Source organism: Symphalangus syndactylus, chromosome 15, assembly GCF_028878055.3.
Source record: "Symphalangus syndactylus isolate Jambi chromosome 15, NHGRI_mSymSyn1-v2.1_pri, whole genome shotgun sequence".
NCBI classification, from domain to species: domain Eukaryota; kingdom Metazoa; phylum Chordata; class Mammalia; order Primates; family Hylobatidae; genus Symphalangus; species Symphalangus syndactylus.
This window is the reverse complement of record NC_072437.2, coordinates 23,009,605-23,026,553: the sequence shown is the minus strand read 5'-3', so window position 1 is coordinate 23,026,553 and position 16,949 is coordinate 23,009,605. Positions and strand designations below refer to the sequence as shown.

The following is a 16,949-nucleotide window of genomic DNA, read 5'->3' as shown; positions in this document are numbered from 1 at the left end:
TTGAACCCAGGCATTCAGACCTCAGGTGCTTAACCTTATGTAACAGCCCATTTGCCCTCCACCACTAATAGTGTCTCCTCCTACGCTCATTTGACAGTAGAAAAAAAAAAAAAAAAAGAACCCATAAGTATAGATAAGAAGTTATACTATTTTTCTACTAATTTTTAACATGTTTTCCTAGTAGTCAGACACTGAATAAGGGAGTATTTAACCCAAATAAACTGAGATAGAAAAATCTAAAGATTCTCTTAGCAGGAAAAGATATTATTCACCAGAACAACAGTGCTATGTCTGGATTAGAAAGTCTTGTTCCACTGCATGGCCAAAAGAAATACTGTATCTGAAGTAGTATTTTCCTTCTTTTTGTGATGTGTCTCTTTCTTAAAAAATTTTTCTTTTGAAAACTTCTTAGTGAAATATAACATACACTCAGAAAAGTGCACAAATCATGAAATTTAGCTTTGGATTTTTACAAACTCAAACATCTGTGTAAACCAGCAGCCAGATACAGAAGCCACTAGCTACTTTAGATTTGTTCCTACCAGTTTAGAAAAGTCATACCTCCTCTCTTCATTCAAATATTTGCTAAAATTATACACTAAACTTAGGCATAATTCTTTTCTGACAGCACTATGCAAACTATAATTCCCTCTCCCTTTTAATTTTTCTTCATAGCACTTTTTTCTGTAGATAACAATAGTTTATTTCTACCTACTTCCTCTAAAATATAAGCCTAATGAAGGTCATAATTTATATTTCTTTTGTTCACTAATGTACCCTTAGATCCTAGAACAGTGCCTGTTTCAGTGAATATTTGAACACATATTTAATGAAGAAAAAATATTCTTTTTATTTTATCTGAATGTTTTATTTTATTTTATTTTGAAACCAAAACAATGACTCCTGGCAGCTGTTGTACCCCTAATTTCAAGATTTCACAGATAAAATTGGTGCTTCTTGCCTTTAAAAAAAAAACATATTTTAAATCTACATTGTTCTTGCAAAGTCAGAGAAAAAAATTAAACATATAACCAGAAACTAGTTTCAAGTAAGAATCAAGTGGTAAAACGCAAATTCTATGTTTATTAATTCATCTTTTCCAATTCCTTTTTCATTCTCTCTCTCAATATTTGAGCTCTTGAACTAAATTTAGCCCACAGTATATTTCATTAACTGCTTCTGCTTTAAACAGGGAATAAGCTACTTCTAATCCTATAAGATACTGAATCAAATATGAAATATTCAGACCATAATCACTACTTTGTATTTTTAATCCTTGAATTAAATAATGATATATCTCAAACATGAAGCTCCTGTATAGAATCTAATTTATCAGCTTAGAACTTATTTTGTGTTTTTTGTATCCTCTCTTCATCTTTACATCTCTGACCAGCCAACCTGTTAACATATACATGAACTATTTGATATGTAGGTGTCCCAAGATCCAGAGGCTTTTTTTTAAGTCAGTTTTCTCAAGTCAGATGTTAACAATAAAAGTATGGGAACATTTATCTTCCACTAATAAGTTTGTTAAATAATATAGTGCACTTATTTTTAATGACATTAAATTATATAGTTTTATTTATACTTGTGTTTTCATATTTGTTAGCATTTTAATATTTCTCATTAATAAGTATGTTATAGAAGTAGTATTTAGACATCTTGCCTATTCGTTTATAACAATTTATAGGAAACTTTACCTTTTTAATGTTATTTTTTTCTCTAAAACAAAACTACTTTCTCTTGAACATATTGGTTGATTTTGTGTGTGTGTTTTTAGGAAGTAATTCCTCACATGGCTAAAGAGTATGGATTCCGATATGAACTAGTTCAGTATAGGTGGCCCCGTTGGCTTCGTCAACAGACTGAAAGACAAAGGATTATTTGGGGTTACAAAATTCTTTTCCTTGATGTTCTTTTCCCACTAGCAGTGGACAAAATCATTTTTGTTGATGCTGTCCAGGTAATAAGATTAACTACTATTTTTAGTAATACACAAACATTTTTTACACTTCTGTCAATATAGAAATTAATTCATGTTGCTCATGTTTATTATCTTCATTACAGTGCTTAAGATATGATTGTGATATATAAGCAAAGTATCTTTAAAAACAAAAAGTCAGAATTCCAGGGGAAAATTGAAGGTATTGTAAGAAGTACCATTTATTATTTAGGACATGGAAGTTTTCTCTCCTAAGTAGTAGTTTTTTATGTTTGAGAACTAAAACAGATACTTATATTAGTCATAGTAAGAGTAGTTAAATGAATTCCTGTAAATTATGAGCTGATATTTGTTTAAAATTAGGAATTTCTTCTTGCTAGAAAAGCTAGCAGTTACATACAACTCTTATTCTTCCACCTTCAACAGCATTCTTTCGCATTCAACCAATAACCAAATTCTCATCATTCTATCACTTAAGGAAAAGAGCATTTTAAATTTGGCCAACTTATGCCTGTAGTCTCAGCACTTTTGGAGGCTGAGGTGGGGAGGAAAGTTTGAGCCCAGGAATTAGAGGTCGCAGTGAGATATAATCATGCCACTGCACTCCAGCCTGAGTGACAAGAGTGAGACCCTGTCTCTAAAAATAACAGCAAATAAATTTGGCCAAAAACAAACAAAAAAAAACCCAAGGCCCTCTGCTTTCAAAATTTATATGTCCAAAAATTATGGCTTTTCCTTTTTCCCTCCTTGCATTGCTTTTGAATCATTAGTGGGAAAAAAAAAATTTGAAAATACACAGAATTTCTAAAAAAAAAAAGTAATATGTACATGAAAATATAAATTAAATGGATAAGTTAGAATTTATGTGGAACAAAAAGTATATTTTCAAGTCCTATATTAGAATGTACTCATATTCTAAACTATTATTATTTTTGTACTCTATTCCAAATTGATAAATATGAAACATTACAAAGAAAACTAAGAAAATAGCATTTCTAAACACACTTTTTTTTTTTTTTAAGAGACAGGGTCTCACTCTGTCATCCAGGCTGGAGTGCAGTGGCACAGTCATAGCTTGCTGTAGCCTCAGACTCATGCGTTCGAGCCATCCTCCCACCTCAGCAGCCTAGGAGCTGCAACTCCACATGCACACCACCAGGCCTGGCTAATTTTTTTTTTTTGTACAGACAGGGTCTCACTGTGTTGCCCAGGCTGGTCTCAAACTTCTGGCCTCAAGCAATCCTCCCATCTGTGCCCCACACATAATATCTAATATGATTCTTCCTTCTACCTTTCTTTGAACGTGTACACTAATATTGTTCTAGAAGGCTTGAGCGTATTAAAAAATAACATTGATATTATTTTATTCAAGCTATTTAGAATAATTGGGAGTTTTTTTTTATGATTCAAACTTAACATTTGCCGATATACAATAATGGAGATTTGGCATGGAATGATTTTGTTATTTATACTTTGAGAAACTAAGAGCTCTGCACTTACATAATATTTAACCCCTTCCCCAAATGTCTGATTCGTAAAATGACTTGTTTATAAAGGACATAACAAAATATTCTTGTTGATGAGTAAGACCACTGTCTTAAAGACTAGGAATATAAATTTTAGTTTACCTTTAACCTGTAAGGACAAGAGGAATAAATGTTAAATTCAGTAAATTCATATTACATGAAAGCACTATGAGGAAAATACAGCTCTTTGGATTTCTGTAGTAGAGTAATAATGATTTGAGATTCCCATAAAAAAGGGCTTATGTTATTTTACAGTCTTTATCAGACAGTCTATTTTAATTATTTAGATTGTGAGACATGATCTAAAAGAACTTCGAGATTTCGATCTGGATGGAACTCCTTATGGGTATACTCCATTTTGTGATAGCCGCAGGGAAATGGATGGATATCGTTTCTGGAAAACAGGATACTGGGCATCACATCTTTTAAGACGGAAATACCATATCAGGTAAGAAAAGTCAGACCCTTACCATTTAGTAAATAAATAATGTATTGAATTACAACTTTCAGTTTTGTTAAAAATTACACAATAAAAGCAACCAATTACATAGTGTTCATTTCATGCCAGTCACTCTTGTAAGCCTTTACGTATATTAAGTCATAAAATCTTTATGACACTCTTTTGAGATACTGTTATTATCTCCATTTTGTAGATGTGGAAACTGAGGCATACAGCATTTATGTAATTTGCCCAGGTTTACCCTGCTAGTATATAACTGAGCTAGGAGTTAAACCCAAGTAATATGGCTCCTAACTACTCCAGAAGATTTAAACTTGGTTTGTGAAATAAGATTATATCTTCAAAGCCTCGTGGCCTTTTGTAAGGCCATGAGTTTCATGACAACTGGGAAAAGCTTGAGGTGACCCTAAAAGATTATGGGTTCTACCAAAATTAAAACAAACTTAAAACTCCTGGGAAACAGTATTAGATATTAGGAGCAAGTTTATGAAAGCATTAATTGTTATTAGATCCTAGGATATCTGTAGTTAATACCGTCACTGTAGACATTCATTGGAGGAAAGTAAAACTAAAGCTACATAAACAACATAGGCTATCGAGAAGTAATTCATTTTTGCAGTGCTTTATATGTAGTGGATCTCAAGAAGTTCAGGAGAATTGGAGCAGGTGACAGGCTCAGGAGCCAGTACCAAGCTCTCAGTCAAGATCCAAACAGTCTTTCAAACCTAGATCAGGTAAGTAAAATGTTAACAGAATAATTTTGAGTGTGTGTACATAGACTGTTCCAACTCTGTGCTCATAAACTTTAAAGTCTTATATTTTGAGCTTTTTTCTCAATTTACAGCTGTTTATGTAATTATCTATTGGATATCTCTACTTACACATAATTTTTTCACCTCAAGCTCAACATTTTCAAAACTAATAGTATTTTATCCTCACTTTTCCATTCTCAAACCTCTTCTTTCTACTTTATGCCCTGTTTTAGTTACCCTCTGTATTACTCCATTCTCACTGCTAATAAAGATATACCCAAGACTGGGTAATTTATAAAGGAAAGAGGTTTCATTGACTCACAGTTCTGCATGGCTGGGGAGGCCTCAGGAAACTTACAATCGTGGCAGAAGGGGAAGCAAATACGTCCTTCTTCACATGGTGGCAGGAGAGAGAATGGGTGCCCAGTGAAGGGGGAAGCCCCTCTTAAAACCATCAGATCTCATGAGAACCTACTCACTGTCAAGAGAACAGGATGGGGGAAACCATCCCCATGAGTCAATTATGTCTACCTGGTCCCTCCCACAACAGGTGGGATTATGGGAATTACCATTTATGATGAGATTTAGGTGGGGACACAGCCAAACCATATCACCCTCTTTTTTCTTACTCTCTTCTATCATGGTGTAAACATGCTCAAGTCTCTCTCTCTGATCTTTAAGACAAACTCCCTTCATCCAGTGCACCCCCACCCTGATATTGCCTGAACATTTTCTTTCACCTCACAAGCACTATTTTCCTAATATCCTATCAATTTCCTCATTATTGCATCTGAAACATTTTAGATAATTTAAGCAGAAGCAAAAGACTCTGTAGTCTTTTAGGAGAAGCGAAAGACTCTTTTTTCTTATTTTTATCACAACCATGCATGTTTATTCATTCATTCATCTGTTGAATACCTGCTATGTGCCAGATATTCTCCTAAGACTTCAGACATCAGAAAACAAAAACAAGATTTCTTTATCTCATATTTTCATTCTAGTAGAAAAATAAAATTTAAAACTAACATTTAAAGATAAATGTTTTGGAGAAAAAAAACATGAAAGCATGATAGAGAGTTCAGAATAGTGAATAGGGGCTGGGGCTTGCAGGTATAAATTGGGTGGCCATATGTCCCTATGAAGATGACTTTTGAGTGAATTTTAGATGGAGGCATAAAAGCTGATGCAGATGCAGGCCAAGGAGAATATCTGATGTAAATGTCCCAAGGTGGGAGTGGGCATTCCGTGTTTGAGGAATAGCAAGAAAGTCAGTATGGTTGGGATAAAGATGGGGGGAATAAAGTAAAAATGAAGGAAAAGAGTTAACAGAGGCTCCAGATAATGTAGAAAGCTTAGTCCCTTTGTTTATCTAGTAAGTGGGAAATTATTATTATTATTTTATTATACTTTAGGTTTTAGGGTACATGTGCACAATGTGCAGGTTTGTTACATATGTATCCATGTGCCATGTTGTTTTGCTGCACCCATTAACTCGTCATTTAGCATTAGGTATATCTCCTAATGCTGTCCCTCCCCCCTCCCCCCACCCCACAACAGTCCCCGGAGTGTGATGTTCGTAAGTGGGAAATTATATGTCAAAATATGAATGAGTTATTCAAGACCACACTGGTAAGGAATTGATTTTTTTAATCATTCTTGAAAATTGGGAGATCTTCAAATATATATGTGTTTACATATCCTTTTTTAAAGATAAATTACCCAGTCTCCAGTAGTTCTTTTTAGTAGTGTGAGAATAGGCTAATACAACTTTTTCATATCATAATTTGGAATATTTTAATTTTCTGGTCTGGATTATCCCATTCTCCCCTTCCTTCAAAACACCAATGTCACAGTGAAATTTTTCTTCAGTGCAAACTTGAGTATACCACTGTGCTAAATGCTTCATGGACTCCTGGTAGACTTCATGCTAAAGTGCAAATATATCACTTATTCCCCAAGTTCTTTCATAATTTGGACTTGCTGCCTCTAGAGACTTTCCTTTTGACCCTGGATCCAACAGAAACATTGCATGTTCTCTCATGCTATTGTGCTTTTCCCACTCTGTTCCATTGTTCTGGAATGCCCTTCACAGTCAATTCCGTCTGGTGGCCGTTTTCTCTATGCATGGTGACTTTTACATTATCTTCAAGACTTTGCTCAGGTGGCTCCAGTGGGGAGCCCTCTATGAACTGGATCAAGTACTACATCTAGAAGTTCCTTGTCTGCAAAATCCCATATCACATCTAACACATATTTACTGAGCTTCCGCCATGTGCAAAGCATTGTGCTAGATGCCAGGAACAAAGCAGTGAATGAGAAAGATGCAGTCCTACCTCCGCAAACTTTTGTACTCAAACTTACATTGTGTCACCATATTTTCATTTATTTGGTTACTGCAACCAATAGATTGCAAATTCTACACAAGCAGCAACTCTCTTGTCTTTGAATTTCCCTGTGCCTGGATTAAGGGCTGAAATTAAGGAGTTTAATCCACCACGAGAAATAGCCCAAAGAAGCAGTGCATTTGGACTTTTCATTTCCCTAGTGTAAAAGGTCCAGAAACAATTACTGAAACAGGTTACCTTTAAACTTCTAGCTTACTTAAAAGTTAAATATTCCAAAATACATTTTTCTCGACTACAACTGAACTTACAAATTTAAAAAGGATATTGCTTTTCCCTTATCTCCAACAGGTATTGGAAATCCTTTTTTCCTGCAATATAAAATTTCTTCCACTTAATTCCATGTATTTAGTAGAAGTAAAGCTGCATGACAGAGAATAGGTGCTCAGCTTCACTTCTGCTGAGCTGTTACTTTCTGCCGTTAAAATAGGCAGAGGACACAGAGGTCAAACACGATAACCTCATTCTGTGTGACAGGTCAACTAATATCTACAAAGTTGAAATGGAGTTCAGGAATAAAAAAATTTTGCAATTGCTGTAGAACAATTTGGGTGCTGCTTTATCTTGATTTAGGTAGCAGACTATTAGAGATGTCTCAGGATTCAAAGAATGTGCACAGGAAGAGGGCAAGGCATTCAGCCTCAGAGAATTCTCTATGAAATGAACAATTACAAATCCGAGTGTCTGATCTAAGTAGTGTTCTTTGCCAAAGAGCCTAAAGGGAAAACTTACTTTATACTATTTATTTCAGCAGTAAGGCTTCTAAGAATGTGTAACTATAGATTTTGCCTTTTGCCCATTTACTTTTCCCATCTTTCAATTTCACCATTTCCTTCCTCCCATCACATGCTATGTGTTTTGTGTGTGCGCATGCCAACCCATGCTTATCTGAGTGCATACGCATCTGTTTACTTAATTTGAAATAATTTCCTTTCTACTGAAAATCCTGACATCTTAGCATATAAGCAGAGCACAAAGAATACATGAAATTACTACTATTAAATAAGACAGCTCTCTATATGTAAATCTAGCAAGCTGGACCATTTCAGTAATTATCTAAATACAACATATCTAACCAGTTAAAGTAAGAAATTAATTACTTCCCCCTCCTAATCCAGAATTCATTCATGGAAGAGCCAAAACAACAGGTTTTTGTTTTTGTTTTTGTTTTCAGAAATTTTTATTTAAAATAAATATAGTTTTGTAAATAGCTTTTAATAAAGTGTTCAGGCTTGGAAATAAGTTATTCCACTCATTGATTGATTCAAGATGCATTTTTTATGCATGTACTATACGCAAGATTATGTGCTAGGCATTGTAGGGAATAAGAGAAGCTGAATTAGCAATACATTGTTACCAAGAAGCTCCTCTATGAGTAGGCGAGCTTATGAATGCCAGTAGAAGTGATAATAAAATTTTATAGGAGTGCAGATGAGGACATGGGCATTGCACACTGGGGGAATCAGAAATGCCTTCATCTGGGACACAGCTTTTGTCTGGAAGCTCAAAAATGATTACAAATGAGGGAGAGAACTATATTTAGAAAAAAGATTATCAGGCAAGGTAGGGAGTAAGCAAAACAAGGGCACAGAGAATGATTCCATTTGCAGGGACCACTCAGGGAAGGAACAGTGTGAGAACTAACACTGGCAAAGTAGATTTGGGAGGAACCCTGCTGTTCCTGGAACACCAAAGAGCTTTTTCACTTTAACCTACACACTATAGGGAAACCACTGCAGGTTTTAAAAGATGGATTAAGAGTTCAGGTTTGGTTTAATTACTTTGATAGGAGAAGCAATATTTCTTTCCCTGAGAAGACTGGCAGAGAAAGAAAATAAGTGAAAATGTAGAAATAGAAAGAAGGAAAGAAAACCACCTCAATGTGCACAGTAAAGTAAAATGGTCATTGTGGAAAACAAGTAGATAGGGGAGAAACTAGAAACCTATGCAGAAAGGGAAAAGTTCATTATAAAGACTTATGTATTTATTAGAAATGCTTTAGATAAATAGGAAAACATAGTTTGAAATATAGATTAAAACAGTAAAAAACAGTTCCTTTGAAATATAGTAACTAGGGACCCAATGTGATAGGGCATTGAACAAAATGGTAAAGAGTCTGTAATATAGCAAGCCATGGGAATCTAACAGTAGCGTTTTAATTGGTTTGGGACATGATCAAACGTGCATTTTAGCAAGATAACGCTAGTAGCAGTATTGAGAATAGACCAGAGAGGAGACAAACTAGAGACCACAAAACTAGTTTGTGGGTGAAAGCTATAAACTAGGCAAGAGATGTTGGTATCCAAGGAACTGTGTTAATAAATTAAAGTATTATCAATTTAGAATAAAGAGAAGGGAAGATACAGCAAAACTGGTGGAAATGTTCCTGGTAAAACATTCAAATGAAACTGTAAAAGTTTAAAAAACATTTTCATATTATAAAAGATATATAAGTTGGGAAATTTAAAAATGCCTGAACCCATTCATTCAATGTAGGTAAAAAATGAATATCAGAGTAACATAATCAGTATCTCATCCATTTAAAGTCATCTTAACAGCTATATAAATAGTAAATTATTTTGTTAATTTTATAAAATACAAAAACAAATAGCCTGGAAAAATGTTAGCGTTTTCTAAACACTAGGAATTTTGTGCCAGCTTTTCTCACCACTGTTCTGTAGTTCACAATCTACAGACTACCATCACTTTTCAAGAGTCTATTCCTGTGAGTTACCCAGGTATCTAAAAAACACTGGCTATGCCAAGAACCCATTCTGAAATCAAAGTCTAATCTCTCACCCAAAGATACAATGTTGAGCTAGAAGTAATGAGAGCTGATTGCTCCTCTAGGGAAGAGCTGATACTTTTGATATTAATACTGTAAATTTAAAGGAATCCACAAGCTCATTGGAGAAATCCTTTTACAAATGTAGAGTTTAAATAGAAACTCTGTAGTGTATAGGTCAGTCTGGTATTTAAAATTCAGGGCAGTGCTGTCCAGTAGAATTTTCTGCAATTGGGGGAATGTCCCACGTTTTCATTTCCCAATGCGGGAGCCACCAGACACATGTGGAGCACTTGAAATGTGGCTAGTGTGACTTCAAAACTAAATTTTAATTTTTAATTTTTATTTAAATGTAAATAGTATATATGGCTAGTGGTTCCTGTACTGAGGGCCCAGGACTAGACTAGACAATGGGCACACACTTGGAAACCCTATCTCAAAGATTTGATAATAGCAGAAAATTCTATTCACATGTCTCCCAACGAAGCAAAGTAGGCCCTCCATTAAGCATTTATTTATGGGAAACCAATGCCCCTCCTGTATGTGTAACCACAGTCATTCTTCCCTGACAAGCAGCGCATCAAACCTTGATATTTCCTGTTCCAAACTCAAGTCAGCAGCTAACATCAGACATCCTTGTTAACGTAGGGTATGCTGATGCTTTCCATTTGATACTTACCAGACACCAAAACTGTCCAGAGAACAGATAGTGTAAACACAGTGTTCAATAAAGCCTGGCAGGCTTTTAATAAGACACACGGGAGCATACTAATCCAGATTTCTGCGGGCAGATACTTCATAAAAGGTTAATCAAAGTGCTGGGCAATGGGGAAACACCTGGATCGGGCTCAGCACTATTTTTTAAAGAGAGCTCAACATCTGTACTGAAGCCAGGATTGCTCTGTGGGGAGAACCCTCAGCCCTTAAAAACCTTAAAACAGAAAGATTTGCAACTGCATCAACTGTTGTTATGTTAACATGGCTTCTCCTCAACAACCGCTTCTAAATCACAATGACACTTGGAAAAAAAAAAACAACAAGAAACACTTCTCTATTCTGATATTCAATATGTTTCTTTAAAAATGTAAAAGGTGAGCATAACCTATTATATAATAAAGAAATATTATCTCTGTTGAAAACTAAAAAAGGAAAACATGGAGGTATTATTATCAGCAAATCTATAAGGTTTCAATGGAATTACTTTCATTCTATTATATATATCCTGTTTAAAAGGTACAAAGTACCTAGCCATGGCCATCTGGTGAAACAGCTGGGAAGTAAAGCCCATTCGTTGATCATCCTCTTGTAATTGTTACCGTGGCCCCAGTCTTAACCACATACTATTTTTTTAAAAACTGACTATAAAAATCCAGTGGTTTTGTTTCTTGCTATGACTCCTTTAACACAACTAATTCTATTTACACAACTAAGGAAGGAAATTTTAAATTACAGAGAATTATAGCAATGCTATTAAGGATTAGGCAGGGTTTCCATCATATGCGTTCATTCTATATTGCATTTATGTAAATACACTCTCCTCATTCAGAAAAAAACCCATGTTCATTACCAAGATCCACGTTTTTATTACCTAAAATATTCAGTACAAAATATCAGCATATTTTAAAAGAATCTAAATAGTTAAGTTACCCTACAAATGGTCAAAGATAATAGAATCAGCCTGGTTTAGTCTATTTTATATAAGCAGATAAACTTATAATCATGGCCTTTTTACACAAAACTCTAATATGAATACTATTTCACAGATTCCTTCACCAACCTATATTGTTCTATTTAAGTTAACTCCTTCTCTGGGATGAAAAACGAGTGCTGTCCAGTGGAATTTTCTACAATCTGGGGAACATCCCAGGTTTGCATTCCCCCAAGCAGGAGCCACTGGCCACATGTGGTTATGGAGCACCTAAAATGTGGCTAGTGTGACTGCAAAACTGAAAAAGAAAAACTTTCTTCTTTTATTTTGAGGTATTGTTGGTGAACCAAGAAATAATGTTGTAATAACTTCAGCCATGCTGAATTATTTCTTTATACCATACACTAGGAATATAAGTGTATAGACTTACTGCCTGAAATATCAACAGAAGGTGTTCAAGATGCCTATATAGAAATTGCTCTGAAATTAATCTAAATGTTGTATTGGTAACAAATAGTGACCATAATATCGGTTTCTTAAATAACCATTCACATTTAAATAAAGTGTATAAGTAATTCTCTGCATAGAAGTTTCTCTGGGTAATAAGAGAGAATTATTCCTTTCTTGCCTAGAGACAGGAAGAAAAAATGCCAATAACAGCTTTACCAAATCCATCTGAGCTTGATAACCCAAGAAACGTAGTGTCATTCCTCTAGACATTAATGGTCCTATTATCAGCTCCCTAAGCTACAATGGATCTATAGATCTTAAACTACAATTTAAAGATACTGCCACCACCATGCAACTGCAAGACTCTTGAAAATGCCAAGGTAAGAAAAGTGCGTGGACAACTAACATCCTCTATCACCCCAATCCTCAATTTGGGGGATTTCCTATGAGATGATGTGGCTTATCAATTTGCACACCTTGACATCTCAGCCTCTCCCTTTGTGCATCATGAAGACAGTGCTTTCTGGACAATTTCCACTTCATTTTCTTACCAATATGCTCCGGAGGTGATACCCAAATCAATCATAAACTGCTTAAGAGTTGATTGTGCATGAATATCTGAGAATCATGGTTTCATAATATTATTAAAGGAAAAATACATAATACTTATTAAATACTGAATTAACAACAATCTAGTGATTCTGAATAACACTTCCATCTCGGCAAACATGAGGCGGGAGTGTATATATATGTGTGTATGTCTTATCTGTGTGTGAGTTTATGTACATACCAGTGTACTGCATATATTATATGTGTATATGTCTATATGCACACATATGAGAATTTGTTATGAGAGTCAACTAGAAGTCAGTTCATCTAAGACGACCGTATTGAAAACATGTTGCACTCTATCTATCTGAAGAACAGTCTCAAATGGGTAATTGGATATATCAAACTAAGTGATGAATCCACTAATGGCCCTTACTCTGAACTTCAAAAGAAAAGGCATAATATTACAGGCAAACTCAAGGTACTGGAGCAAAACATCATCAGTAGCTAACCCTGACCTTCAAAAACTGTTCATAGAGTTGCTATTTTATTCTGAAGAAATATCAAATAAAAGATGGTCATGCTCCTAATTCAACCCCATTGTTTAATAATTTTACAAGTTTTGAAGATGGCAGAATAGGAACAGCTCCAGTTTACAGCTCCCAGCATGCGCAACGCAGAAGACGGGTGATTTCTGCATTTCCAACTGAGGTACCGGGTTTATCTCACTGGGGAGTGCCAGACAGTGGGTGCAGGACAGTGGGTGCAGTGCACCGTGTATGAGCCGAAGCAGGGTGAGGCATCACCTCACCCGGGAAGTGCAAGGGGTCAGGGAATTCCCTTTCCTAGTCAAAGAAAGGGGTGGCAGATGGCACCTGGAAAATCAGGTCACTCCCACCCTAATACTGCGCTTTTCCAACGGGCTTAACAAATGTCACACCATGAGATTATATCCTGCACCTGGCTTGGAGGGTCCTATGCCCATGGAGTCTTGCTCTTTGCTAGCACAGCAGTCTGAGATCAAACTGCAAGGCAGCAGTGAGGCTGGGGGAGGGGTGCCTGCCATTGCTGAGGCTTGAGTAGGTAAACAAAGCTGCCTGGAAGCTCGAACTGGGTGGAGCCCACCACAGCTCAAGGAGGCCTGCCTGCCTCTCTAGACTCCACCTCTGGGGGCAGGATACAGACAAACAAAAGGCAGCAGTAACCTCTGCAGACTTAAATGTCCCTGTCTGACAGCTTTGAAAAGAGTAGCGATTCTCCCAGAACGCAGCTTGAGATCTGAGAACGGGCAGACTGCCTCCTCAAGTGGGTCCCTGATCCCCAAGTAGCCTAACTAGGAGACAGCCCCCAGAAAGGGCAGACTGACACCTCACACGGCCTGGAACTCTTCTGAGATAAAACTTCCAGGGGAACCATCAGGCAGCAGCATTTGCGGTTCACCAATATCTGCTGTTCTGCAGCCACCACTGCTGATACCTAGGCAAGCAGTGTCTGGAGTGGACCTCCAGCAAACTCCAACAGATCTGCAGCTGAGTGTCCTGATTGTTAGAAGGAAAACTAACAAACAGAAAGGACATCCACACCAAAAACCCATCTGTACGTCACCATCATCAAAGACCAAAGGTAGATAAAACCACAAAGATGGGGAAAAAACAGAGCAGAAAAACTGGAAACTCTAAAAATCAGAGCACCTCTCCTCCAAAGGAACGCAGCTCCTCACCAGCAACAGAACAAAGCTGGAAGGAGAATGACTTTGACAAGTTGAGAGAAGAAGGCTTCAGATGATCACAGTACTCCGAGCTAAAGGAGGAAGTTCGAACCCATGGCAAAGAAGTTAAAAACCTTGAAAAAAATTAGACAAATGGCTAACTAGAATATCAAATGCAGAGAAGTCCTTAAAGGACGTGATGGAGCTGAAAACCAAGGCACGAGAACTACGTGACGAATGCACAATCCTCAGTAGCCAATTCGATCAACTGGAAGAAAGGGCATCAGTGATGGAAGATCAAATGAATGAAATGAAGCAAGAAGAGAAGTTTAGAGAAAAAAGAATTAAAAGAAATGAACAAAGCCTCCAAGAAATATGGGACTATGTGAAAAGACCAAATCTACGTCTGATTGGTGTACCTGAAAGTGACGGGGAGAACGGAACCAAGTTGGAAAACACTCTGCAGGATATTATCCAGGAGAACTTCCCCAATCTGCAAAGGCAGGCCAACATTCAAATTCAGGAAATACAGAGAACACCACAAAGATACTCCTCGAGAAGAGCAACTCCAAGACACATAATTGTCAGATTCACCAAAGTTAAATGAAGGAAAAACTTAAGGGCAGCCAGAGAGAAAGGTCAGGTTAACCACAAAGGGAAGCCCATCAGACTAGCAGCTGATCTTTTGGCAGAAACTCTACAAGCCAGAAGAGAGTGGGTGCCAATATTCAACATTCTTAAAGAAAAGAATTTTCAACCCAGAATTTCTTATCCAGCCAAACTAAGCTTCATAAGTGAAGGAGAAATAAAATACTTTGCAGACAAGCAAATGCTGAGAGATTTTGTCACCACCAGGCCTACCCTAAAAGAGCTCCTGAAGGAAGCACTAAACATGGAAAGGAACAACCGGTACCAGCCACTGCAAAAACATGCCAAATTGTAAAGGCCATCAAGGCTAGGAAGAAACTGCATCAACTGACAAGCAAAATAATCAGCTCACATCATAATGACAGGATCAAATTCACACATAACAATATTAACCTTAAATGTAAAGGGACTAAATGCTCCAATTAAAAGACACAGACTGGCAAATTGGATAAAGAGTCAAGACCCACCAGTGTGCTGTATTCAGGAAACCCATCTCACATACAGAGACACACATAGGCTCAAAATAAAGGGATGGAAGAAGATCTACCAAGCAGATGGAAAACAAAAAAAGCAGGGGTTGCAATCCTAGTCTCTGAAAAAAAAAGACTTTAAATCAACAAACATCAAAAGAGACAACGAAGGCCATTACATAATGGTAAAGGGATCAATTCAACAAGAAGAGCTAACTATCCTAAACATATATATGCACCCACACAGGAGCACCCAGATTCATAAAGCAAGTCCTTAGTGACCTACAAAGAGACTTAGAACCCCACATAATAATAATGGGAGACTTTAACACCCCACTGTCAACATTAGACAGATCAATGAAACAGGAAGTTAACAAGGATATCCAGGAATTGAACTCAGCTCTGCACAAAGTGGACCTAATAGACATCTACAGAACTCTCCACCCCATAACAACAGAATATACATTCTTTTCAGCACCACACCACACCTATTCCAAAATTGACCACATCGTTGGAAGTAAAGCACTCCTCAGCAAATGTAAAAGAACAGAAATTATGACAAACTGTCTCTCAGACCACAGTGCAATCAAACTGGAACTCAGGATTAAGAAACTCACTCAAAACTGCTCAACTACATGGAAACTGAACAACCTGCTCCTGAATGACTACTGGGTACATAACGAAATGATGGCAGAAATAAAATGTTCTTTGAAAACAATGAGAACAAAGACACAACATACCAGAATCTCTGGGACACATTCAAAGCAGTGTGTAGAGGGAAATTTATAGCACTAAATGCCCACAAGAGAAAGCAGCAAAGATCTAAAATTGACACCCTAACATCACAATTAACTAGAGAAGCAAGAGCAAACACATTCAAAAGCTAGCAGAAGCCAAGAAATAACTAAGAGCAGAACTGAAGGAGATAGAGACACAAAAAACCTTCAAAAAATCAATGAATCCAGGAGCTGTTTTTTTGAAAAGATCAACAAAATTGATAGACCGCTAGGAAGACTAATAAAGAAGAAAAGAAGAATCAAATAGATGCAATAAAAAATGATAAAGGGGATATCACCACTGATCCCACAGAAATACAAACCACCATCACTATCAACACCTTGACGCAAATAAACTAGAAAATTTAGAAGAAATGGATAAATTCCTCGACACATACACCCTCCCAAGACTAAACCAGGAAGAAGTTGAATCTCTGAATAGACCAATAACAGGCTCTGAAATTGAGGTAATAATTAATAGCTTACCAACCAAAAAAAGTCCAGGAACAGATGGATTCACAGCCGAATTCTACCAGAGGTACAAGGAGGAGCTGGTACCATTCCTTCTGAGATTATTCCAATCAATAGAAAAAGAGGGAATCCTCCTTTTATGAGGCCAGCATCATCCTGATACCAAAGCCTGGCAGAGACACAACAAAAAAAGAGAATTTTAGACCAATATCCTTGATGAACATTGATGCAAAAATCCTCAATAAAATACTGGCAAACCGAATCCAGCAGCACATCAAAAAGCTTATCCACCATGATCAAGTGGGCTTCATCCCTGGGATGCAAGGCTGGTTCAACATATGAAAATCAATAAACGTAATCCA

At 36.6% G+C, this 16,949-nt stretch overlaps 1 protein-coding gene across 1 annotated transcript in view; it reads left to right on the top strand.

The window, feature by feature from the left end:
* Positions 1-16,949, top strand: part of LOC129463712 (UDP-glucose:glycoprotein glucosyltransferase 2-like) — a 199,882-nt gene that overhangs the window by 158,492 nt on the left and 24,441 nt on the right. Inside the window, 4 exon segments of the mRNA XM_063618499.1 lie at positions 1,781-1,963; positions 3,756-3,916; positions 4,548-4,662; positions 12,148-12,345. Of these exon segments, the coding sequence (XP_063474569.1) occupies positions 1,781-1,963; positions 3,756-3,916; positions 4,548-4,662; positions 12,148-12,231 (543 nt within the window). The 3' untranslated portion in view covers positions 12,232-12,345.